This window comes from Hyaena hyaena, unplaced genomic scaffold, assembly GCF_003009895.1.
Source record: "Hyaena hyaena isolate Hyena2069 unplaced genomic scaffold, ASM300989v1 scaffold_29, whole genome shotgun sequence".
NCBI classification, from domain to species: Eukaryota; Metazoa; Chordata; class Mammalia; order Carnivora; family Hyaenidae; genus Hyaena; species Hyaena hyaena.
Window position 1 is genome coordinate 3,778,307 of NW_024080661.1, and position 26,808 is coordinate 3,805,114.

Genomic DNA, 26,808 nt, shown 5'->3' on the forward strand with positions numbered 1-26,808 from the left:
GCGTGCTCTCTCAAAAATAAATAAACGTTAAAAAAGAAAAAGAGATACTAACACCATGTACATTATCCAAATCCAAACACGTTTACACACACTTTGACACAGTTGTAATCAATATGAAATGTACATTATGTTCTGCTTTCTTCTATCCATTTCATATACGCATTCCAAGTATCAACAACCTACATATTTGTCATTTTCAATGACTACATAATGTCTCACCAGGTTGGTGTTTGCTTAGCCATTCCCATGTTATTGGACATTTGACGAGTCTCCCTGCCCACAATCTGCAGATCACGAATGTTCCTCCATGGGTAACTTTCAGTCTGTTTTTATTTAATTCCTGTCATAGTTCTAAGTCCTTTCCCTCACCTATCATATGTGCTTACTTAATGTTTATTTATTTATTTATTTATTTATTTATTTGAGAGAGAGAGAAAGAGAGAGAATGTGAGCAGGGGAGAGACAAAGAGAGAGGGAGTCACAGAATCAGAAGCAGGCTCAAGGCTCTGAGCTGTCAATACAGAGCCTGACACGGGGCTTGAACTCACAAACTGTGAGATCATGACCTGAGCCGAAGTCGGACGCCCAACCGACTGAGCCACCCAGGAGCCCCTCATATGTGCTTATTTAAAACAAATGAAAAAACATATTGCAAAAGTAGTAAGTGAATTGTGGGAAAGTCAGCAAATATATAAACAAAAAGAAAAAAACCTTGAACTTCAACAGCCAGAGATAATCACGGATAATACTTTGAGAGCTATAACCACATCAGCCTTGCTACCGTGTGTGTGTGTGCGTGTGCATGCGTGTGTTTTAAAATAAAAAATGGGTGGAGGAGAGCACCCCGAGGTGGCTCAGTTGGTAAAGTGCCTGACTCTTGATTTCAGCTCAGGTTATGATCTCACAGTTCGTGAGTTCGAGGCCCCCCACTGGGCCCTGTGCTGACAGTGTGGAGCCTGCTTGGGCTTCTCTCCCTCTCCCTCTCTCTCTCTACTCCTCCCCCAAGTGTGCTCTTTCTCTCTCAAAATAACTAAGTAAAAACAATTTAAAAAATTAAAAAATAAATAAATAAAATAGAAATAAAAAATACGGAGCACCCAGCTGACTCGGATCAGTCGAACATGTGACTCTTGATCTCCGAGTTGTGAAGTTAAGCTCCATGTTGGGCATAGAGATTACTTAAAAAGTAAAAAAAAAACTTGGGGCGCCTGAGTGGCTCAGTTGATTGAGAGTCCGGCTCTTGATTTCAGCTCAGGTCATAATCTCGCAGTTTGCGTGTTCAAACCCTGCATCAGGTTCTGTGCTAACAGTGCAGAGCGTGCTTAGAATTCTCTCTCTCCCTCTCTCTCTCTCAAAATAAATAAACAAACTTTAAAAAAATAATTAAAACAATTTTTTAAATTTCAAGAAAAATAAAAAGCTGGGATCATACCACACATATTGTTTTGCTATACGTTTTCACCTTATACCATAAACATTTTTCCAAATAATATATATTGACCTACAAGACACATTTTTATGACCTTAACGGTTCTGTTAAAACTCTTTTAAGGCTCGTCTTCAAAGGTGGTGGCCAAAGGCCTCATGCTCTGGTCCCACTTACCTCTCCTGTACACGGCACTCCTCTCCAAGGTTTCTATGTCCCAGATGAGCCGTACTATGCACAACTTCCCGCTCATGTCCTGGGCCTTCCCTCTGCTGAAGTTTTGCCCACATGCCCAGGGCTGAAATCTGCCCCGTGAGTCAGGGCCAGCCTAACCGCGCCACCTCCATGAAGCCTTCTGGATTCCCTGGAAGCAGTATCTCGGGATTTTCTGATTCTCTCCAGCACTCTGTGCCCTTCTGGTACTTAGCATCCTCTCTCTTGGATTATGAGTATTTTAACTCCTAGATAATAAACACCCTGCAGCCAAGGACTGTCTCTAACTTATCTTTGTACCCCATACAGTGCTAGAACAGGGCTGGCAGTTGGGTGATGGCCTAAGTCTTCGTATAAAATCAAAAACCATTGGGGCACCTGGGTGGCTCAGTTGGTTAAGTGTCCAACTTCAGGTCAGGATCTCACAGTTCGTGGGTTCGAGCCTGGCATCTGTGCTGACAGCTTTGGAGCCTGGAGCCTGCTTCAGATTCTGTGTCTCCCCCTCTCTCTGCCCCTCCCCTGCTCATTCTTTGTCTCTCAATAATAAGAACATTAAAAAAATTTTTTTAAACAATCAAATCAAATCAAAAGCTGTTACTGCAAGGGAATGTCTCTAATTATAGCATGGATTCCAAGTCTGTGCATCCCTGTTCAACCCACTCCCCCGAGTAAAGCCCCCAGGCCTGCCTGTGTCTTCCTCTCTCTGGCCCAGGAAGGCCTGACCTCTCTCTCCTGTTCCCTGTACCTTGTTACCCAGTGAAGTCACCGACAGGCATGCTGGAGTCAAGCCCCAACTTCATCTTCTGCACTAGCGTGTCCTCTGCTCTTTTTCCTATCCTGGATTTGAGATCAAATGGTGGCAGTCCGGGAGGTTCTGACACAAGCTGGCGGGCAGGTCAGACGCACCACGGCTGCCCCGTGGTCATCCGAAAGCGCCCACGGGCCCCGGGGAGATGCAGCGGCCGCCTCAGAAAGCAAGTTTACAGGATCACGTGACCGAGCAACAGAGGGGCAGGTGGGAAGCAGATGAGCAAGAGGCTGGCATCAAGGCCAAAACACCATGATCCTGACAGCTGCTTCACGGCTGTGCAGAAGAGGCTGGGACTCCCGGGGCGGAGGCAGGGGGTGGGAGGGCGGAGCAGCGAGGGGGAGGGGAGATGGAGATAGCTCTGGGAACCTCCTCGCCCAGGCTCTTGGCAGAAGGTGCTGCAAAATCCTGTTTGAGATTCTTCCTTTACGGGGACCATGAGGTCTCTCTGGTATTTATATAGAACTTTCGAGTTTCGCCCCATCTGCACAGTCTTTTAATGTGGGTCTTTACTCTCCTGTCAGCCCTGAAAGGGGCTGGGGGGACCGTAAGGGAACCAAGGCCCAGGGAAGGCCAGCCTCGGGCCAGACTCGGTCACCCACAAGGTCCGAGGTGGTCCTAACACCTAAACCCAAGCCTCCTTCCTCCTCAATCACCCCACACGGGCCCCTGGCCCTTCGGCATCAGGAACACCCTCCAAGGTTGCAAGGACACTTGCAGAAAGGATTGCCTTTTTAGCCCCTTTTCGGGGAAGGGAGTCTTTCAATGGTAGGCACTGCCCAGGTGTCCGTACTCATCTTCTGTTTCCTGGGTTGCCTGGGTTGTTTCTTAAAGTCTCTGTAACCTTGGGATTCTATGATCTCCTAGGGGCCATTGAAACCACACCCATTTGGTATCTATTCACGTTACGCGTCATATCCCATCACGTCATATCCCACCCCGATCACGAGTTCTGGTAGGAGGCCAATCTCAAGGGCAGTAATCAGGGATGGGACTTTCTTCCCAGTGCTCCCAGGGTGAGGAGGGACCCAGAATCCTGGGGTTTGCCGTGAGAATCCAACCACCCACTTTGGTCAGCTCTACATGCTTTCTAGCTACCGCTTACCAAAGTTATTCACAAAGGTCTAAGGGCGTCATGGGTCCTGACTGGCTCTTCCATATACATAAAAATGCCAATAACCAAAAAGAAAGGAAGGAAGGAAGGAAGGAAGGAAGGAAGGAAGGAAGGAAGGAAGAAAGGAAGAAAGAAAGAAAGAAACAAACAGAGAGAAAGGAAGCACCCCAATCCAGAACCAGGTGCCTCTGATGCCTTCCTCTCTCCTCTCCGCCAGACCTGCAAGGATCTCATTGCATCAAAGTCATCTGGAGGCCTTGCCTCAGTTTCTCTTCCTTCAAAGGCAACAGGGCCCCAGGCTTATTTCTATAGCGACCATATCATAGCGCTGGCATAGCTCCTACCAGCCACAAGTGACTGAATGCCCTTCTCAGAGACCTCAGCAAGGCCCCATTTCCCCTCCCTGACCCCCAAACTCTTGGCATGTCCCGATGCCTCCAGCGAGAGTAAAATGTCCTGTTTCCTTCATGCCTGGAAGAAAGGGGAGGAGAGCATGTTCTGAAACATTAGATTTTGATAGGAAAAGAAAACGTACCACTTATTTCAAAACCCTTGCCCTAAATGGTTCAGAGAGCACCTGTTAATTTGAGCACCAAAACCGATAAAGGGCTAAACCAAGGTGTCAAGTTCCCCCCGCCACTAAATAGAATGCCATCCAAAGCTAGAATCAGACAGTGACATATTTTGTGCCATCCTCAAGGCGGCGGCAGGCAGGAACAGAGTGCAACCCCCCTCACGTATCCAGAAGCGGCTCAGATGTGAGGGACCCAGTTAGTTGGGACTGAGGCTCTACCCAGATGTGACTGCGGCCACCATCACCCGATCTCACTGTGCCTGCTCTCCCCTCTGACAAGCCTGAGCCCAGCCTAAGTTCCCTCCTTAGGGATGCTCTAAAGAACAGAAGATGAGACATAAAATTGCTTTAAAGTCTTCATCAGACAGATCAGGTTCAGCCAGTCAACGTCACTTAATCCCTTCCTCTTCCACAATTCTTCAGGATAGAAGGCGGCGGAAGGAGCCTAGGAAGAGACTGCTGCCCTAGCCACACACTATCCCTAGGGAATGTTCGTGACTTCAGTGTCAAAGCCTTCACTTTGCTAATGCCAGTCTAACCCAAGACGGACACCCCCTTGAATAAACAGAGAGGGACATACAGCTGCTTAGAGAAGGTGTGCTGCCCATGGAGACCTAGCTCAGGTGGGACCGTCCCCCGGGAAAATGTCACGAGCTGAGCGTCGTAGAACGGGAGCTCGCAGGCTGATCCCTCATGGATATACCAGAAAGATCTGAGGACTGGGCTCTACGCTGCCACGGTGGGACTGCAGCTAAAGGAGAATCATCGCGACGGTTGCTTGTGGTTGGGAAGATGAAGCTGGTTTCATTTCTGGAAAGTACCCCTCTCAGATTTGGGAAACAGGGGAGGGGGAGGGAAATGGGACAATCATCTCCCCTATCTGAGAAGGGACGCCCCTATCATGATGGGCCGTGACAAAGCAGCAGGCTGCGGGGGGGGGGGGGGGGGGGGGGGGGGGGTGTGGCAGGGTGCCTGCGGGAGGGTGGAGCGTCCTGTTGACAGCACTGGGGGGTATTATCGGCCCATCGCACGAGGCCCAACCACCTGCCGAAGCCACCTGGCACGGCGCCAGGCCATTTCACCATATGCAGCTGAGCAGCGGCGGGCGCTCGGGTTCTTGGGCAACGGCAAGTGGAAAAAAACAAAACAAAACAGCGCACCGGAGATAAGAAGCCTTAGGTGCTATCTTCCAGAGTCACTCGGTCCTGTTTCCCAACTGCTGCATTTGTCTCGCTCCGGGGAGAGGGGCGCAGAGTGGAGAGGCCCAGCGGTCGGGCGTCTGTGCATTGGGAGGCTAGTCCAGGGGGCAGAGAGCAAAGAGCAGACGAGACACTAGACCGACAGAGGCTAAGAGGGGGCCTGGAGCACCACCATGGACCGACGGATTCCTCCAGCGAGCAGATTTTGTGCGCCCACACCAAGCCCGTCTCTAAGCGCCCTTGATACTGGAGGAGGGCACAGTCTCTGCCCTGGCTGGAGATCAGCTCGGGCCTGACCACACCAGCAACCCCCCACCCCCACCCCAGGAACCCAAAGGAGAAGGATGACAGTGCTTTGAGGGGATCAGGGGAAGGAGGAAGGCAGCAGATGATGCAGGAAGTGAGGCTTTTGTGGCTGCCTTTTTCAACGCGGCCAGAGACAGAGTGCGGGGTGGAGGTTTGGCCGCTGGCACAGAGAAACCAGCCGCTGACCAGGAGGTCTCAGCTGGGCATCTGGTGGGGCGGGGTGGGCGACTTCACTCACGTTACTACTACCTTTGAAGCGATGCAGGAGAAGCCTGGGAAATAAGATGAGACTCCTCTCCCCCATCCTTCATTAACACGAGGCCCAGGGACCCCAAAATACCCAGGAAGGACTATGGAAGGGAGAAAGAGAGCCCATGAGATCACACACGTGGCCAAGACTCAACCACTAGCCAGCCTAACAAGCTAGGAGTCGCTTTCTCGTGCCGCTGGGCTTTGAAGCATTATTCGCACTAGCCTTCTTACCTCGTCTCTTAAAGAGAGATCACTTACTGTAACAGAGGCTGTAGCTATATTGTAGGAAATAAGGCAACGCAGATGGGCAAAAACTGAAAAATTCAAACTGTGCGGGTCCCCACTGAGAGATCACCACCTGGTCACACCCTTCCTGATCTCTCTCCATGCACGCGTGCATGCGTGCGTGTGTCTTTTTTAATAAAAGATCATAGTATGTGTGTTTTTCTACAATCTGCTTATTTCCGGCAGGGATCTTCCTTCAGAAAGATGAGCGGGCAGGGCGGCCCGGGAAGCTGAGGCCGGGCACACGGCTGGCCATCGAAGGAGCAGGGCCTGCCCTACCCCCCCAACCCCTACCCCCAGGCTGTGATGCACCACTTTGGTTGGGGGAGGAGGTGGCGGGGATGTTAATCTGAAGAGGAGCGAAGTAAAACAGGGAATCAGAATTTCTAAACACTTCCCCAGGAACAGATTGGCAGTCAGTAGGGGAGTTCCTTCCAGCAGCCTTACAGGGATTCTTTTTCCATTTCAGTACGGGTGTTGGGATTACACACTGCAGGCTGGTCTTCTGAGCGCCCTGTGGTCCAGGGCTGCAGAGCTGCTGAACTCAGGGACGTGTGGGTTTTGGAGGGAAGTTGTGGTCAAACTGAAATCCCCAGTATGACTGTACAAGAGTTAGAAGCCCTCCTTGGAAAGCCCAAGGAGACCCCCAACTATCCCAGCTGGGAAAAATCAAACCTGGGGCTCTAGACGCCTCTTTCCACGCGAAGCAAATAGCTCATTGCAACCACAACAGGGAGTAGTTACAGCAACACGATTTGAAAAGAAAGGAGGAAACAAGAGTAACAGCACATTTCCCTTACCAAGAAGGCCTACCTAGACAGAAAAGAGCGATGATATTTATGTATGCAGGAGAAACTACTCAGCCAGACCCTTAATGAATTCCTAAGTGCGTGGTTAAGTGTGCAGCTCAAGGGAAAGCAGTTCTGGTGGTGTCTGACTTCCCAGCACACAGACCACATCTATGGGAAGTGGGAGAGAAGAGCCAGGAGAAATCCATCTAGAAATGTCACCGTGGGGAGGAAAAACATAAGGAGGCCGACCCTTCGTACAGGAAGGAGGAAAAGGGTGATCGCTCGTGTGTGCGTGTGCAGAGAGTAGACAGCAGTTACTCAGAGAGTTGCTCGATTCTCAAGAAGCTGCAGTTGGAAGAAAAGGAAGTGGTGTGAACTCTTCACCTTTTATCTGAATTCTCTGAAGAATTAGTTCTGTCGGATTTCAACATTCTTAAAACGAAATACTAGCAGTTAGTGATTGGAACGCACTTCCCTTTGGGATCTACTTGGCCTTTGAGAGCACAGCATAGCATAAATAGAACACCGCCCTCTTAAAAAAAAATCGCCACCCGTGGTTATCTGGGAGCGAGGAATCTCTGGGCGGCCTATAAATGCGGAGGATAGGCATAAACCCCTCCGTATCTTCGCTTCTTGCAAACAATCTGATTCCTATCAAGTCAAGAAGAAATCACGACATCCAATCAGCTCTCAGGTAGTCTTGTAAGATAAATGAGGGGCAGGAAGCATCAGAGATTGAGAAAGTTCATCTACACCAAATCCTGCGAGAGGACACCCGCGACGGAAACTTAGAGATTCCTGCTCTGAACGTGTGCACCCTCCACTCTCGTGAACTCACCTACAGAACAGGATGAAGAGTTTCCAAGGTGTTCCAGGTGGGGGCCTGGGACACGCCCTCGTGTAAAGAGGTGAACTGATTTCTCCAATGCCACAGAGAAAAGGGAGATGCAGATCTTTTTAACCCAAAAGAAGACATTTGAGGGTATAATTCCCACCCCTGTCTTCCTCTGTCAGGTTCCAGTGTCTGACTGCCTGGCTGCTTCGGGTGAGGAACTACTTCCACGGGTTGGAAGGGTTCTAGTCCTTTCCCTTGCTAGGAACCAGGGTGATTATACCTGGGTCTCCGGAACACTGTCTGACCCACTGGGCATCTTGAGGGGGAGGGTCAAGGGGAAGAAGAAGACAATTTAAAAAATGAGATTCCTTTTCTAGTGAGGAGAAAGTGATTGAAAGAAAGAAAAAGAAGGAAGAACAGAATTATAGATAACTTCCAAATAGTCCAAATAATTTCTGCTTTGCAAACTAGGAATTAATTTTAGTTCCATCCAGCCTGTCTTCTCCCTGACCTCAAGCAAATGGACAGACAGCAAAATATGTGTAAGCAACTATTACTCAATTTAATATCAGCCTGACTCACGCAAAATACCCAGTCTTTTATTTTTAATTTGTTGAATTTTTTTTAATGTTTATTTATGAGAGACAGAGTGCAAGCAGGGGAGGGGCAGAGAAACACACGTACACAGAATCAGAAGCAGGCTCCAGGCTCTGAGCTGTCAGCACAGAGCCCGATGTGGGGCTCGAACTCACAAACCGTATTCTCATGACCTGAACCGAACTCAGATAGATGCTTGCTCCACCGAGCCACTCAGGCGCCCCATAAAATACCTAGTCTTTGATGGAATTTGATTGACCCTGTTTTGGTGCCTCTCCCCTCCCCACTGATTCCAAAACCCCAAAGAAAGTATTTTCTTTTAATTTGGGGGGTACCTGGGTGGCTCAGTTGGTTAAGCACCTGACTTTTAATTTTAGCTTAGGTCACGATCCCAGTATTGTGGGACTGAGCCCTGCATTGGGCTCCGTGCTAAGTGTGGAGCCTGCTTGGGATATTCTCTCTCTCTCTCTCTGCCCCTTCTCTCCCTCCCCCTTTCCCCTGCTTGCACACACTCTTAAAAAAAAAATGTATCCCTCTTTTGACCATCTCATGTTCATACTTATGTCATCCATAAGTGTTAATTCCAACTAGCTTTATCAACTCCCAAAGTAATCTCTTAGGAAGTTTTCAGTGGGTACCAAACCACTGGAAGAAATGTTGTGGGGAACAGAATATTTAAATAATGCCAAAGTATCATCCCATAAACCACTTACTAAAAGAGTAATGTATTTTTCCAGTGGGAAGTCTGGTGGACACCATTTCAAGTGATCAAATTTAGCCATTGCGAGTAATGGACACCCTGACCTTATGTGCCTCCTAAAGTAATATAATATGAAGTACACAACTTCACCCATGAAATGTTCTTGCTAAAAATGTTTTACCTGAATCAAATCAGACCCCAGACCTAACTTCCCATTTGCAGGAAATCTAGGGGATAGAGGAACAAGTTAAATGCCACTATGAAAAAAAACAGCCAGAAAATCCAGGATGTAGGACAGCTCGAAGGCAGAACTGGTCCACGCTTTTCAAGCAGTTATTAAAAAACCAAAAACCAAAAACACAAGTGGGAGGGGAATTCTAACTGGACTTAAGATGACATAACCAAATGTGAACCTTGACTGGATTCTAGATCAAAAACAAGGGGTACCTGGCTGGCTCAGTCGGTAAAGCATGGGACTCTTGATCTTGGGGTTGTAAGCTCCAGCCCCGTGCTGGGTGTAGAGATTACTTTAAAAAAATAAAGTCTTAAAAAAAAGAAAAAAAGAAAGAAAAGAGCAATCAAAGGGGAAATTTGAAAATGGACTGGGCAGTAGATGGTGTGGAATTATAGATAATTTTCTTGGGACAATAATGATACCATGATAATGTATAAGAATGGCCTTATTCCAGGAGATACCACTAAGGTTAAGGGTGAAGTGTCATGGTATTTGTAATTTCCAAACAGTTCACAAGAAACAAACAAACAAAACACACATATGGATGCACACGCAAGTGTAGACATGCACATACCTAACACAGAGAAGGAGAGAAGAGAGATTTGACAATTGTAGCAAAAAGTTACTGGTGCATCTAGGTGAAAGATAAATGGGTGTGCAGTGTGCTTACAATGTTTCTGTAGGTTGGAAATTCTTCCAAAGTAAAAATTGTGGGGGGAGAAAAAAGAACTGGCTTAATTTGGGAAGATGGAGATTCCATTCACTCTTCAGCAAGGATCTCCTCAGCAAGGATCTAAACCCTTTAGCATTTCAATCTTGGCAGGTTAGGGTCAAACTCAATTGGGTCACTGCTCTGGACTTCTAATTTGGGGAAAGGGAAGGTGGGCAAGAAGAAACGAAACAGCGAATGAGGCTTAATCTGAGGCAAGGAATTGAAAGATGTAAATCAGCACAAGGTAGAGTAAAGATACCAAACGAAGGAGGCAACGTTAAATTAAGAAATGTCACGTCATCCCGGAGCAAGACCAAGACCATGGGCAGACAGAAGGGGCTCCTCGAGTCCAGAAACACAATCGGAACTAGATACAACCTCAGCTATGCCCAGCTAAATTACCCCTGGGCATCCATTGGCCATTATCAGGTCTGTCCCAGAATGAGATCTTGGAAAGTAAGTAATAATGGCTAAAGGAAAGGTTGCTTCTAAGGACTTAGAATTTTATCAGTCTTCTGCATGGGTGCAAAAGTGAAGGAAAGTAAACTGACTTTAGTTAGAAGAGGAGAGAGTCTAGGTGGATAGAAGGAAGAGCTTCCTTGCTCATCCTAATTGGATGAGGAGGACTGCCCCCCCAGCAGCTCTGGGGAAAGAGAATTACATGCCCCCCTCAAGTCTCAGCAGTCACCCCCACCCCAGAAGGCAGGGAGTGACAGCAGAGGAGTCTGAGCCTTCTCTAGTTCTAGAATTCCCCCAACTATTAAAGGGTAAACAAAAGATGGCTGCTGATCAATTCAGCTACATGGAAAGCTTAGAGCCCATGCCATTGTCTGGGGCAAGGTAAGCTAAGGGGTGGGGGGTGGGGGGCAAGGGGCAGGACACAAAGCCACAAATTCGAAGGGAGATTCGGCTGATCAGACAGCTGTGCTGTGGGCTCCCAGACCAAGCTGGAGAGGATAAACGGTGCTAAGTTTACGGGTAGCCAGCCACAGGCAGCAGGTCTGGTCACGTGGCTGGGCGAGCAGCCATCAGAGCTCAGAGGGCACGTTTGCTCCCTGCCCACACCTCGCTAGGCTGGAACCTGTCAGTCTCTTAACTGACTCAGGTTCCTTTTGCTTGGGGTGGAGGGGGTGGGTGACGGGGGCTTCATGGAGCAACTGCTCAATCATTCAGGACCAGGAAGTTTCAGTCACAGGATCTGCTTTGCCTTCAGGTCTAAAACCCTGTTAGGGTCACTCTGCTCGGCCCTCGCAGCTTCGCAAAGCTGCATGGCCCACACTGTCCCACTTGCGCGAAACCTTCTCTGGTCACCTCCATCTCCTTCCGCCAGTTCTAGTGTCCCCGGGTGCAAAGAGGAGATACCCAAGGGACGGCGACATCCCACCTCGTGGTTCCCCCACCTGGCCTCTGACATTCTGGAACTGACCCAGCCTAACCTCGAATCCCAGGCAAACTCGCAGGCTGTTGCCCTGCCGGTGGAAAAACCCCAAAGTGTGCTGGGCGACATTCCAGGACAGCCCCTGGGCTGCCGTCCTGGTCTCTCTAGTTGTTCAGACGGGAGGTTCAAAGGTTAGGTGGTGCCTCCAGGGTAAACCTAGTCCAAAAAGCAAGACCAGATGGGCCCTCCAGAAACCGCCTTGAAAGGTAGGCCAGTGGGAAGATTTTTTCCTTCCATCGGCGTATGCCCAAGGCCATTGATGACTTCCAAGCAGAAGGAAGCTTGTCACCTCTCAACGTGTGCTTACAGATGCAGAGGAAGACGGGGCAACAACACACGTCACTGGAAGGTAAGTTACGCCACCTTCCCCCTACGCGATGGGCTTTATGTCTGCTCTTAAATCAAGGGCTGTTAAGCAGTATTGGTCTCTTATAAGTCGGGCAAAGAAAAGGTTTAGCCTCCTACAGCAAAGGAGAATCTGATTCAGAGAAACAGTTTGGGAGGTTAATTACCAAGACATCCTACCTATACCTCTAAGAACTGGAACGAGGGGCGCCTGGGTGGCTCAGTCGAGTAAGCGTCCGACTTCAGCTCGGGTCATGATCTCCCAGTTCGCGAGTTTGAGCCCCACGTTGGGCTCTGTGCTGTCAGCTGCAGAGCCCACTTGGGCTCTTCTGTTCCCCTCTGCCCCTCCCCCACTTGTTCTCTCTAAATAAATACTTTTAAAAAAAAAAGAACTGGAACAAGAAGGCTCCTTGGCCACTGTCCCATCCAAGTAGACAGCTTTGGCCATTTCACACCACTAAGCTGCATGCAACCCACCAGGAATTAGGGGTCAGCCCTTCCTCATCCTCCTGTACCTCGTTCTGACTGTGGATGTCATCCACCTGACGCTTATTTTGGGATAAGACCGAGCTGAGAAGAATCAGAGAACAGTGAGGATAGCCTCCATAACTTGATCACTGCTTTACGACAAGCAATCTGAGTACATAGAAGCTCGACAATAATACAGTAAATGCTCGTGGGTCTATTTCACATAACTGGCTGAAGCCTATGGGGAAACAAAAATCCTTTGACGCCCGTTTAACCACAGTTTCATGGCCATGGGGTGGCCGCCAGGAGGCCCTGCAGATAAAGGACACACACTAAAACTAAATTTTGCCAAAACTGTTTTCTCTATGAGAAGAAGTAGAGGAAGACTCGCTCACTCACCCCAATTCTGGAAGCTGGGGGGACATATCAGTTACGCAAAGCTGTCAGGAATAATTCCAGGGTCTTCAAGGAGCACGGAGAGGTGTGAAACACGTGGTTTGGGGTCCGAGAAAAGGCCCCCTTCCGCAGGTGCTGTGGCTAGTAGGTTTTCGATGACTGAGAAGGAGCCCTCCCTTTGTGTACGAAGCTGTAACTCCTGTCCACGTGGGAAGGCACGCCGCACTGGACCGCACGAATGTTCCCCACCTCGGGCTCCTGTCGACGCACCGGCCGCCTGCTGCACAGAAAGCTGTCTGGCCTGGGCCCGTACTCTGGCGTCGCTTTCTGTACCAAACCCGACTGCTCTCACCCTCCGATCTCTGCCGTAAAAACTTGAAATAAGATCACGCCACGGCCCCTCTGATCTCCTGCACTTTAAGAAACGTAGAGAGCTGAGTGAAGAGAGGAGTAAGAGTGTTTCTTAGAAGAGGGAAGCAGTTTTCCCGAGAAGGTACCTTTGTGAGTGTGCTCAGTGTCACACACACACACACACACACACACACACACACACACTGGGTCAATGCAGGGCACGGACGGGGCTCAGGCACACCGCGGCAGGTGCCCAATCGTTCTTGGGAGTCTGATGGTCCCCTCGACCCACTCGGGGAGTGAGAACAAGCTGCAGTCTAGTCTCCTGAGGGGTGGCCTACCACAGTGGTCAATGCCTGGGCCTCAATCCTGCCCCTCCCCAGCGTGCTACGGGGTCACTTTACTCCTCTGGGCTTCAGTTTTGCTGTCTGTTAAATGGGGGAGAATAAGAGATGTTATGAGATGGAAGGAAGAGGGCATATATTCTCAAGAACTCCTGGTCCAGTCCACCTAGTCAAGCGTGCGCTCACTTTTGAAAACTTTTATTTGGAAATAATCTTAAACTTACAGACGTAGGAACAAAAAGAGTACAGAGGACATCCACCTAACCTTTACCCAAGTTCACCTTCGGTCAGACACCCGCCCCGCCAGCTTCTGTCGTCTGCTTTCTTTCGCGCGCCCTTTTTCACACGCACGTGCTCACTCGACACCTGCATGTCACTCACACTCAAGACACACACTCACACACTCACATTCAGATAAACGCACACACCGTCCTTTGTTGGTTTTTTTGTGTGGTGCTCTGTTTGAAAACAAGGAAGCGCTGGAGGGTGGGAGGTTCGAGACAAAATGAAAAATGGGGCGGGGGTGGGGCTTGCTACTTGGGTGATGGGTCCACTGGCCCCTCTCCCTTCCCCCTGCCTCCAAGGCAAACAGCTAGCGCTCAAGTGCCCTGGCTTAGGGCTCAACTAATAAATGGACAGGGACGAGAAAAGGTACTCGCTACAGAAGACAGTTGGTTACCCTTTTCTTTAAACAAAAAAACACAAAAAAACAACAACAAAGCATTGATATGAACCATGGAAACAGTTTTATTATACAGAATTGTAGTTTATAATATTTGTTATCGTGGGATTTTACCTTAGGAAGGTGAGAAGTAATCCACATAAGCATATGGTTATCAGAACATTCAAGAATTCTACACAAAAATCTAGTTTTGGAAGAGAGGTAAGGAGGTAAGAGCTGCCCGTAACCCTCTAGGGAGAGGCCAGGTAACCTCTGTGAAGCAGGCCAGGCGATTCTCCATGGTATCAAGTCCCTAGATGATGGAGCTTTCTCCTGAGTTCAAGTCCCTGCTATTCCCCTTTACTGGGCACACGCTTATCTCATCAAGGCGCTGCCATGTATCACAGTGACTCTGCTCCCACTTAACCTAGAGCTAGGAGGAGGAGACGTACTCAAATAGAGCGTGACGGGGAGGGGGTTTCCCTCCCTATAAGGAAGACTAAGCTGTCATCACGGCGCAATGCCACCCACACCTGCCCCCCACCAGAGGAATGCACCACCTACATTTATTCCCAGGTGCTCTGCGGGATTCCATGCAGTCACACCTAAAAAAGACACCCTTTCCTATATGGCCCATCTTTGGGATCGCTCCCTGACCCAGCCCCAAGCTCTCCGTGACTCTGACCCCATGAAGGCAGGAGGAAAACCCTGCCTGTGTCCTGCATCTCTCTGTCCCTGGTCAGCTTCTCATCCTACACGGAAATCGTACCTCCACCCTAGCACGCATGTAATTCAATAGCCATCACCTTCCAAGTCGTTGCATTGAGTGGACAGTCAGTCACTTATGGGGTGGCTCAAGGAACCAACAGACTTCTTCGAGGCCCCTCGTCCCTTTCGATTCTCTTTTGGTCAACAGAACAAATGAATTCTCACTCCTGGAATCCAGGCATAAACGCAGAAGGGAAACAAAGGCTGGGCGTGTGCTGGGCAGGCAGCAGAGGATGCTAGTTTGGGAGGAAATTCACAATGGACTCTTCACACGTATGTGGGAAGAGCCCCGGCACTGGGAGCAAAAGGGCTTTATTAAGTCACGTGGTCTTGGGCAAGTCACTTCCTTTCTGGGCCTCGTTAACTTATCTGCGTAAACAAGTAAATGCCACGTGCACCTGGAGGGCTGTCATGAGGATGGGTGAGAAATGATGCAGAGTACCCGCCAGGAGCGGCCAAGAGCTCAATGAATGGAATACTTTAACACTAAAGCTACTTATGTCCTCAACTTCCCTGAAAAAGACAACTGGTTGGGATTCACCGACTCTTTCTTGCCACATAAGTAGCTGTTTTTGTCTTCTCCTGCGAACACAGAACTCCCCAGGGCTGCGGGTGCAGTGAGAAAGAGCCCAGATGCTGCTCTCCGTGGTCAGACGTGCACCAGCCGCAGGGGTGTGGCTCGCACCGCCTTCTACACAATCTCTAAATCCGGACTACGTAATACCGTGAATGCTCTCTGGTTGCATCCCCTTGGTCTCGCCAAATGCCAACCAGCCCCACCCTCAACCCCCAGTTGGTCTGTCATATCTGATGGGTGTGAGTTACAAAGACAATCCCCAAACAGAGGCCACGTGGCAGGTTTATAGCCAGCTCGCAGGTGTGGGGCAGGGAGCACACATGTTATCGACGCTGGCTCTCGCCAAGCTGTGTGGGCGATCAAACACGCCCCGAGCCCAGAAAACTCTTCAAGGGAAGGCAGTGGCGGGGGGTGGGGGGTGGGGGGAGTGGGTAGGGGAGTAGGGAAGAGGAGAAGGGAGGGCAAGGGAACAGAAGCGGTCTCTCCTTCCTCTCAATCACAATCTTACTCTGTCCAAAGTTACCCACCCCTCCACAGCTGCGCAGGAGTATAAAACCACTGTGACTAAGCCATCAGAAAAGTAGAGGAACGCAGTCTCCTTGGATGGCCATGTTTGTGTGTCCAGGGCCTGGAGAAGGACAATGGCATCTTTCCAGCATTTCCCCACTCGCTGGGGGCCTGGGGGGCATAGGAGAAGCTGAGTGGTGCCTGGCTTGGCAGACGGGGGCTTCCAGCCTGATCGCGCCTCTAGGTGACGCCTGAACCCCGCCCCCCACCCCAGGGCCCACAGATAGTTCTGCTCCCTAGCCTAGAAAAGTCAGCGATTCACACTTCATTTTTCTGCTTCCCTTTGCCATACATTCTAGCACTACTAGGAACGTGGTATAAATCCACCTGGAATGAAAGGGGACCCAGTATTCATCTTCGTTTCCTTGGCCTCATACCCATAGCCACTTCTAAGCCTAAATAAAGCCAGGTAGCCTGGCTTTTTCTTCCCCCCCAACACAATCCTAACAAAATCCTAAACGTTGGCTGTTGCCATGGTTCAACCTGGTAACTAACCGTCCGAGCTCACCCTCTGGCTTTAAGTGCAAGGGGAAGGGAACCTACAGGCCTAGCAATGACATCCATGGAAATGCCACGTCTTTGCCACCAGCTGGGCTTCAAGCCCAATGACCAGGATGAATAGGAGACCAGTGATTTAAAGAGAGAGAGAACACTAACACTTCGGGGGGGGGGGGGGGGGGAGGTTGCCTTGGAAGTAGCTGCAGAGAGGTATTATAAAGGGGGCACAGTGTGTGCGGACCAGAAGTGGGAAAAACCATTTCAAATGAGCCGGGGGTGGGGGGAAGTGTGTCTCACTCTCCCCACCCCTGCTGCCTTTCCAGCCACTCAATCCAACAAGTATTTATTGAGCACGACACTCCCCATCTGCCCTGGCCCTCCCTCTGCAAAAACACTCAAATCTGTTCAAGCTGCAGGGTGAGTTCCATTGCACTTGAACTTGAAACATGAGGTGCCTACCTTTTAAAAAGGCAGGCACACAATTTGCAGCATGGGCTGAAGGGCTTAAAGAGACCTGAGAAAGTATAAAGAAACAAAGCTGACCAGACAGGGCCACACCAATGTTGCTTTTGAAAGGGAAGGGGAAGGGGGAGAGTAAAAACTTAATTCAACCTTAGGGAGAATAATGCATTGGCCAATTTAAAAAAAAAAAGAAAAAAGCTTCCTAGAAATATCCTAGTAATTCTCTAATTAGCCCCACCTACCACTAAATATTCCTTTATTCTATGCCTCCTCCTGCCTGGATTTGTATTTTATTCACTTGCAGATGTGTTAGTAATTTGCTCTTAGAGCCTTAGGGTTAATCCTACCTTTGCCACTTAAGGAGGGGAGACTGCAATGCTCCCTTGCATGTTTTCATTTAGGATCAGTTGATAGGGGATTCAGGTAGCAGAGCTGGGGGTAGACTGGGGTTGTGCTGATTAACATAGTTCCCTCCACTTCCAAAAGTCACAGGGTTGAAGAAGAGGCATCCGAAACTTGGAACTCAGCCCTGCCAAATACTGCCCATTCTCTAAGAAGCCACGCAGAAGATTCCACCACCGCCCCCCCCCCCCCCCCCCCCCCCCCCCCCCCCCCCCCCCCCCCCCCCCCCCCCCCCCGGCCACCTCGCCCCACCACCACCGCCGCGATCACAGGTCTGCTGCTTCAGATCAACCAGAGCCCTCAGAGGAATTGTCCTGGGCCTCCCCCAACCTCCACCCTTTTTATTAGGGAGCCGGAAGTAAAAACTGCTCATGTGCGGGCAGTGCTGCACTCAAGGCACTCCATCCACCCCATTGTCTGCCGTCTGGGGCTCACAGGCAGGGCCGGGTAAGCATCTGTCTGTACAGAGCCCAGACTTCAGTTCCAGGTTCCTCTAGGGCTGAAGCTAAAAAGACTCCCTATGAAGAAACGCTCTGATAGTGTGCTTCTCAGTTTGTGAAAGCCACCCTTGACCGGCTATAGTGCTCTGACACAGTAAAAGTCAACTGAGGCCTGTTCGGGCCTGAGGTCCACCATTTAAATGACCCTAAGCTGAGCCTGCGAGCTCTGTAGTGATCCTGAGGACAAAGCATTGTGCCAGGGAGGGTCTGGGGGGAGACCCCGAGCTGAGTATGGGCAGCCAGCTGTAGAATAGCTCCCCCCATACAGCTGTTCCCAAGAACAACAGGGCCTTCACAAGCTCCCCACCCCTGGGGAGGAACTGGAGCACGGATAATTTATAACTTCAAATAGAATCCAAAACCCTTGTCTCTCAGAGATCAGGCTTTGGTGTTGACCTAACAATGTGAATAGATTCGGCCCGTGTTTGGTTAATTCATAACCCTGCAAACCAAATAATGGAGCCCTCTACGAAGATTCAACTCAGGCAGGGGGAGAAGTTCGACCGGGTTTCCCACTCATCTTTTGGCTGCTTCCACTCCTCCCGGCTCCCCTTCTACTCACCTCAAAGTGGGTAAACCTTACTAACCCAGGAAGAGATTGTCCACTCTCACTTGACCAATGTGCTTGTAGGCACCCACCTTCTCTCTAGACTGGGAAGGAAACATGGGTTTTCCCCTTCCAGCCCCGTGAGAGGGCTCCAAACTGCTTGTAGAATAAGGGTAAGCCCAGGCAAGACTAGGAGAGCATCCGGGCAAGCGTTGATAAATGAGATTGTGTCAATCCCAATATACAATATACAACCGGGCCTGTCCCGATTATATGTCACCCTCTAAAGTGTGAATCCATATAGCACAAAGGCTCTATGTGCGAGGCATAAAAACTCAGAGGAGGTTGCTTGCTTTGGTTTCCTTTTTTTAAAAGTAATCCCTACACCCAATGCGGGGCTCGATTTCACAACCCAGAGATCAAGAGTCTCATGCTCTACCAACCGAGCCGGCGGGGAGCCCCGAGGACCCTTGATTTCTAACAGTTCCGTTAAGATAAAAAAATACACTGAGTGATGTACAGAACTGCTGAATCATCATCTTGTACAAGGGAACTAATATAACCCTGCGCGTTAATTACAGTTTAATGAAGAAAAGAGTAAGATCAATGATGAACTGTGTGGCCGAGGTGCCCATGACACCATTCAGTATAACCTAGCCAAAAACACAGGTCAAAGTGCTATTAAAGCCCACCAACCACTTTGGCACAACTCACGTGGCCACCGTAACCGGAAGTTTTGCAATTCCACCCCAGATTTTCTGGAGATCTAGCTATACTTGGAACTAGAGAGAATCATGTCCTTTTACCACCACACCCCACTTTTGTTCTCATCCCTCCTCTCCACTGACCTCAAACTGTTTAAAGTATCCTCGCTCGGGGCGCCTGGGTGGCTTAGTCGGTTAGGCGTCCGACTTTCGCTTAGGTCATGATCTCGCGGTTCGTGGGTTCGAGCCCCGCGTCGGGCTCTGTGCTGACTGCCAGCTCAGAGCCTGGAGCCTGTTTCAGTCTGTGACTCCCTCTCTCTCTGACCCTCCCCTGTTCACGCTGTCTCTCTCTCTCTCCTAGAAGTGAATAAAACATTAAAAAAAAAAAAAAAGTTAAAAAAAAAAATAAAGTATCCTCGCTCCATGTTACATGGGTGCCGAACTTCCCATGTATATAATCCTTTGCGATCCCAAACACTGAAGCACATGTGGGCCCACACTCCTTTGGGTACCAAAGCAGTTAGGCACCATGGCCCCCAAATTTCAAGGATGCTTTCACTGGTGATAACATTTAAGAGAGACTTCAGCAGTGCGTTTTGCTGACCGTGTGCCTGGTGTGAGCAAAGCCGTCAAAAGCATGCGAGCAGCATCAGGCTAAGCGGTGTTTAACGCTTCCCAAACAGAAGCTGCCTCACTCACAGAGTTTTCAAGGACAGCTGTAGCTCTTAAAGGATTTTAACTACACCCCCAGTCTTCACTATAGCAAGATGACTCCTTGGCATAGAAAAGTCAGGACCGGGGCGCCTGGGTGGCTCAGTCAGTTAAGTGTCCGACTTGGGCTCAGGTCATGATCTCACGGTTCATGCGTCAGGCCCTGTGTCGGGCTCTGTGCTGACAGCTCAGAGCCTGGAACCTGTTTCAGATTCTGTATCTTCCTCTCTCTCTGACCCTCCCCTGCTCATGCTCTCTCTCTCTCTCTCTCAGAAAAAAAAAAAATTAAAAAGAAGAAAAAAAAAAAGGAAAGAAAAGTCCAGACTGCTTCTGGGACGAGGGTCCAGAAGGACCAGGAATTGACGAGGGCTTTCTCTCAAGGCCTATAATGAGGGAACTCCTCCATGTGGTTCCAGACCTAGCTAAACACCCATCCCCCAAGGACTAAGTTTTCAAAGCAAGGAAAGGAGTTTAATAATTACCAATAGCATTGCTAATAACAATGTGGCCTTATATTCCCTGGAAACGGCCATCCAGGAGAACTGAATGGACATCTGAAGTCCATTTGAACCCACCCTACGTCCCTGTGGGGAAGCCAGCATTTTAGGGCAGCCATGGCCATCGCCGCTGTCAGTGATCCCGTTCAGGAAAAGAAAAGGTGACAAGAAAAATGCTAAATGGGAGATAAACCTAAAGTGATTTCCAATGGATCTGAAATGTGTTCACTGCAGTGTTTGGGAGTACGAAGGGAGGGTACACATTTGCCTAACAGTCAAGATTTTATGTAAATCCAAATTAGTTTATGTCTACTGAACACACACCACCTGACAACAGCAAGGGCAGGGGTGGGGGGTGGTAGCGAGTAGACAGCCTCCATTCATACCTGCTGATCCTCCACAAAGACTGAGAACTGACTAGAAACTGATGACCACCCCCCCTTTTCTTTTCACCTCAAATATGAGTGGGAATACAGGCTTGTTACTTTTCTTTACCCTCTTAGAATTTTCTGAGAAGGTATACACTACATGGATGGAAATTGATCTTTATGTAGGAATAACAGTAAGGAATGTTGTTTAAGACATGGGTAGGCCAACTTTTCCTCTAAAGTGCCACAGTGGTAAATATTTGCAGCTTAGTGAGCCTTATGGTCTCTCTCACCACTCAACTCTGTCACCATAGTGCAAACGCAGCCACACACAATACTAAAGGAAGGAGCCTGGCTGTGTCCCAATAAAACTTTATTTACAAAAACAGGCAGTGGCCTGGATTTGGCTGCCGGCCATAATTGCCAACCCTTAGGTTAAGAAGGTTCTACGGACACAGAAGGTATAGAGGCAACATCTGGCTCCCCCAGCACCTAGCTGGCCCCAGTAAGGCTGGTCCACTAGAGAAGACCTTGCAAAGCTGGATTAAACATTATCTTCATTCTAGAGCCATGGAGGCAGAGAGCCATGGAGGCAGAGACCCTAAACAGGATAGGAAAGAAACCCAGAACCATTCACCTCCTTGGACCCATTTTGTCCATCAGCGGTCCTGGAAGAACAGAAAAGTTAGCAGCCTCCAACTGACAGAAGACAAAAACGGGAATTTCATTAGAGGGGGAATTGTCTGCCGTAAGAAATCTGTCTTGGGTCGCTAGTACCCACTGGTAGATCTTAGGTCTCTTAGAGTTGACCTTCATTTTTCTCTCTGCTCTCTTTTGCCTTCCACGCTCCTAGCCCAGGCTCAGAAAAATGAAGCCATTCCTCACTTTATGAAGCCATCCCTTACAGATGAATAGCCACAGAAGGTAAATCCTGTTATTTACACCATCACCGTGTGTTACAAGGTCTAACGTATCTCGTCAGGAACACAACAGGGTGTGTGGGAGAGAGATAACCGCACAGCCCTGAACGCTACGTCACTTCGAAACAAACAGTGATGACACCTGATTAGCCCTGAAACCCAGTCCCAGCTCACATGCCCTTTTTTCAACAGTGGCGTTCCAGAGCCCTGTTTCGAAAGCTCATTTTAAAAGATGAAGGAATAAAAGTGCAAAGAGGAGGCCTTGAAATTCTGAAACCTGCAGTACTAGTTTCAGACCAATATAGGTTTGCTCTTTGAAGCCTGAAAGGCAATGGGTTTTGGCCAACGCTGCTCTCACCTCGGCTAGGTGGAGAGAAGGGGAGAAACAGGAGCAGCGGCAAACACAGATGGCCCTTCTAGGCGCCTACGCACTTTGTATCTGTTAACTCATTTGATGTTTAGGGTGTAGTTATTACTCCCACTTAACGGACGAGGAAGCTGAGGCGCAGAAGTTAAGACACTTCCTCCGAGCCACACAGCTAGTAAATGACAGAGCCTGGATCGTAAATCCAGGAATTCTGGCACCCAGAGCCAGGAGGATTCTCTTAGGGTTTATGAATGCAAGGTGTTTCCTCCTCTCACACATACCCTACCGGCATTTGACTAGAAAATGTATTACCAAAATCCATTTCACATTTCCAAATAAAATCATCAACCATTAGAGGAAACCATTTCTGCCACTTCCCAAGTGCAAGGAAGGAAAACAATCTGAACACACACAGACAGTAATGTTGACATGTAGAAGACCAAATGTGCTCCCAACCCGAAGGCCATATACGTTTCCCTTAATGACTGCTCACGAAGTCCACAGGCTCAGACCACACTTTCCTTCTATCTCTCCTCTGTCCTGCCTCACTGAAAATCTATAGACAATCCCCTACACACCAGATAAGTGTCCCATTAGTGCCTCCAGGCACTCATAGGTGCAGAAATAACCCACCAGCCCAACTCCATACACAAGAAGCGACTCAACTTGCCCTACACCATCCAAAAAATCATGCACAACTCTAGCTTCCTATGGCTTTTACTGGGATCTTAGGGCCCGTGGCCTTATAAAGAAGGAAGAACCCAGGTATGGAAACCCACGCTCCTCTCCTTTCCACAGCATCAGCCCGTGTCTGTGCCTTTAATGTTAATTCTGTAGTCGACGCAAAATAACTGCTCCTAAAATATGATGGCTAATAGATTTCCAGCTTCTGCATAGGCAGGCTTGCTGTTGATTTCTACTAAAAGGGACTAAAGTTCTGGTGCTTGCTGTTCTACTAACTTCCCTGGGCTCCAAGGAAGTCCAAACAAAACCAACAGGTTTCTAATCTTGTGGTTTGCTTTATAGCTCCTGATAGACATGAGTTTGGGCATTGCCCTACTCTACGCTACCAGATTCTAAGCATGTGTTTTAGTGGTTGGTCACCATCTTGCTACCAGATTTGCCAAAGTTTTCTGCATGCCAAGATGCAGTGTTAACATTTACAGTGAGATCCAAAGAGGCTTCGGCTTTCTACTTCGGAGACCCTCTTAATCCCATTCCTATCCAGAAAGGCGCTGTGGCAACTCTACTTTCAGGAGGGGGAAGTGCAGCAAGGAAGCTTAGTAATCACAAAAGCTCAAGAAACTCTGCTGTAGAGAACGTCATTAACCATTCGATGGCAGGGACCATGACTTCTGTACATTTGGTAGACTCCGAGGCTCTGGAAGGGTGCAATGATCTTTTTCACATCTGGTGTGAATCAAACACAAGCCTCACTTTCCACTTATTGCCAACCTCCTCATGCAAGTAGGTTCCTTTTCCCATTCCTAACTGCCTGCCTTTGTGGGGGATCCACCACAGCTTTGAGTGTGAAAGTAAGGTTAGTCTCACTCCTCCCCTAGTTTCCCCACACCCACGGCATCAAGCTGCTATTCAGACACCGTCTCAGGGCAGTTCAGAAAATGGGGGCATTGGCCACAGTGGACTTGACTGTAGCCCTCACCCCACTGCCACGTTGGCTGGCAATGCCTGGGACAAAACAGCCTTGGTGGGGGTGGGAGGGAAAGGCAGGGGGCAAACTGCCCAGGCTCTACACACACACACACACACACACACGCACGCACGCACGCGCGCGCACGATGGTTGGAATGAGACAGCCATATTAAGCAGGTCAATGATTTGGGAACATACGACTTGTGGGCCACACCAAGAGGAATGTAGGGAATCGGAGCGGAGCGTTTGTACCATAGTAAAAGCCGTTACACTAACTACTCCAACGGCTCGGATGAAATCAGCTCTGGGAGATGGCATAAAGGGAAGTGCACGTGAAGTGCTGGCGAAAGGAACTCCAGAGCCGGAGAGCGGGATGCTGGGGCCAAACTCAAGTTGGAGAAGTAACACATGGCTCACGGGGCTCTTCTCCATGCCCCTCCCCCTCCCGGTGCCGACGTCCAGCGCCCACCGGCTCCTCGCTCCAGCGCCAGCCTGCACAGGGCGCCCCCATCACGCGCCACTCACTCCTTCCTCACACCTCGCTGCCACCCCCTGCATCCTCCACTCACCCCCACGCGACACCTCTGCCCACTTTTCGGTTACGCCCCCAAAGCCAGCCTCCGTCTGCCATGTCCCTCCCCTCACCTCACGGCCCCGACTCCCTGCACACTCTGTCCCAGCGGCGGACCCCAGCGTTCACCGCTCCTCGCTCTCGCTCCCTCTGCCCTCACAGACTTTGCGCGACCCCCTTTCTCTCCCCTCGCCCCCATCCGCTTCCCCCTCAGGCTTCTCCCCGTACCCTTCCCCCGCCCATCACGCGCCCTCCCTCCCCCAACGACTCCTCCCCCCGGTACCCGCTCCAGGCCCGGCTCACCTGCGCGGCCACCCCCGTCCCGGCGCTGGTGCGGCTGCTGCAGCTGGAAGGGGACCGTGGCCCTGAGCGGCTGCAGCCCAGCCCGGGGAGAGCCGGCGGGGGCTGGAGGAGAGCAGCCCCGCCGGAGCCCCCCGGCCCCTCCGCGCCCCGGCCCCCAGGGACCTCCGCCTCTGCCGCCCGCTGCGGCCCCCGCCATCGCCCGCCCGCCTGCCTGCCTCGGCCCCACAGCGAGCCCCACACAGCCCCCCAACCCCCGCTGCCGCGGCTTATCTGCCCTGCGGGGCGGAGACCGGCCCCCTCAGCCCAGAGCTCTCATTGGCCTGCATACCCCCAGACCCCTCCTCCCAACCAATTCGCGGCGTCTTTTTCCCTTTCCAGAGAATGATTGGTCGATATGCCTAGCGATCCAACCCTAGACCCCACCCTCATCCCCACCCCCTCCCGCTCTCCTCCGTCCGAGGGGCCGCTGATTGGCCCGCCCGGAAGAGGGCTGGTTCTCCAGTGCCACCAATGAGAAGACGCAGAAAAGGGGAGCGTCACACCCAGTCCCAGGTAGTATGCAAATATGCTGTCACGTGACGTCAGGCTCAGCGGGGGCGGGGCCGGGTGTGAGATGGAATCAAGCACTAGTGAAATCTTTACGTGGGGTAGGGAGAAGTGTCAAACTTTAAGCAGTTGAGCCCGGCCAGCAGTTGAGCCCGGCAAGCACCAAGCAAGCGACAGCTTCAAAAAGCATTACTTTTGGTTTAACCTGAAAATACCAGTTTTGAATCCTCATAGAATCTCAGTGCGGCTTGCAAGCTCCAAAGAAGATTCCACAAATTAATTCAAAGTTTGCATATATTTGCATGCTATTTACATTGTATTCATGCACTTAATGGCTACCGTGCCTCATGTGACGCCCACATTTGTCTTTCTCCACGTTTCCAAGTCCCTAGCTGGTGTGGGTCCACCCCCGCCCCCCCCAAAAAAACAGCTGCTAGCCTGTAAATTAGATTGCTACTGAAAAGGAGCTGGGAATTTCCCTTCAGAGCCATCCATTCCAAGTCTAACTCAGCAGAGTGGAAGGAACAAAGTGAGAAACTTGCTCACATTTGCACTGTGACTCTACTAGCAAATCCTGGTCTTCCTAGTTCAATGCTCTCTGACCTACAAGTCAAAATGAGAGGAGATGGTCCTGAAGAGAATACATGCGTTTGTAAAAATCACATGCTCTAATATACATGAGGATATTTGGGAAGGAAAACAGCATTTAGGTTACTATTGAAAACTATTACTCTTCAAAAGAAAAAAATATTACACTTGGTATTTATTAACTATTTTGTTCTATATAAGGAAAAAGCAAAAGGCAATGAACCCTGGATTGTCTGCGATAAGGGACCATACAAATAATTGGATAATTCCCTCCAGATTTATATTTAGCTATGAATTCTATTTTTGATCTTGCTACAGATTTATCTTTCTATTTCTGTTTTTGCCCACTTTAATGTTAAAATGAAGGTATTCCCTGAAGCCATTCTAGCTAATCAGTGAAAAGGAGGTAATCTGGGAGCATCCCGCAAGGCAAAGAGAGGTCATTCTGTGATTACGTATTGAAAGCAGATAATACCCAAAGTGAAAATTCGAGAGTTGGCTGAATATTAAAATCAGCCTACATACACAGAACAAACTGAGGCAATGGAACATCCCAAAGAATGGTTTCCTTTGCAAAAAGTGTACTCTAGCAGATTTGAAGGGTATACTTCAAGATCTGACATTTGAAATCTTCTTTATTGGCTGGGAAATGCTGTATTCCTTTTCCACGAAGAAGACAACTTTAACACGGGCAGATAGGAACGAACAAAAACCGATGAACTGATAAAAAATCACGGCCTTTATAAACTTAACTCAGTTTTTAAAAAAGTGCCTAGCAACCTATAATATTCCTCAATTCCCATTAGTTCAAAGTCTTCATATATACTTTGTCATTTTTTTTTTTTTTACATTATCATGACAGTCTGGAGGGAGAAAACCATAGATTTTTATTAGGGAGCAAGTAAGGAAACTAAGCCCCAAGAAGGTGAGTCCTTTTGGTTTCTAGCTCAGATTTTATCAGATCTTACGGGACTTCCCTGCCCCACATCTCCATTAACAAAATCAGTAATGGTAGCAGCTAACATTCACTGAGTTTCTTTCTCTATGCCAGGTACATGTAATGCTTATACCACACCTATGAGATGGGTATGGTCTCCTATTCAATGAAATTACAGAAAGAAATAGCATGCCCAAAGTTATTCAGGCAGTCTGAGTCTAGAGTTGACCTCTTATTCCTGTGAAACTTTCTTATGAGCACAGATGTAGATT

At 49.4% G+C, this 26,808-nt stretch overlaps 1 protein-coding gene across 1 annotated transcript in view; it reads right to left on the reverse strand.

The window, feature by feature from the left end:
- The window catches only part of FAM117A (family with sequence similarity 117 member A), a 44,742-nt gene extending 20,081 nt beyond the window's left edge, over positions 1 to 24,661 (reverse strand). The window contains exon 1 of the mRNA XM_039227887.1: positions 24,466 to 24,661. Coding sequence (XP_039083818.1) covers positions 24,466 to 24,661 — 196 coding nt within the window. The remainder of the gene's footprint in view (positions 1 to 24,465) is intronic.
- Positions 24,662 to 26,808: the final 2,147 nt, after the last annotated feature.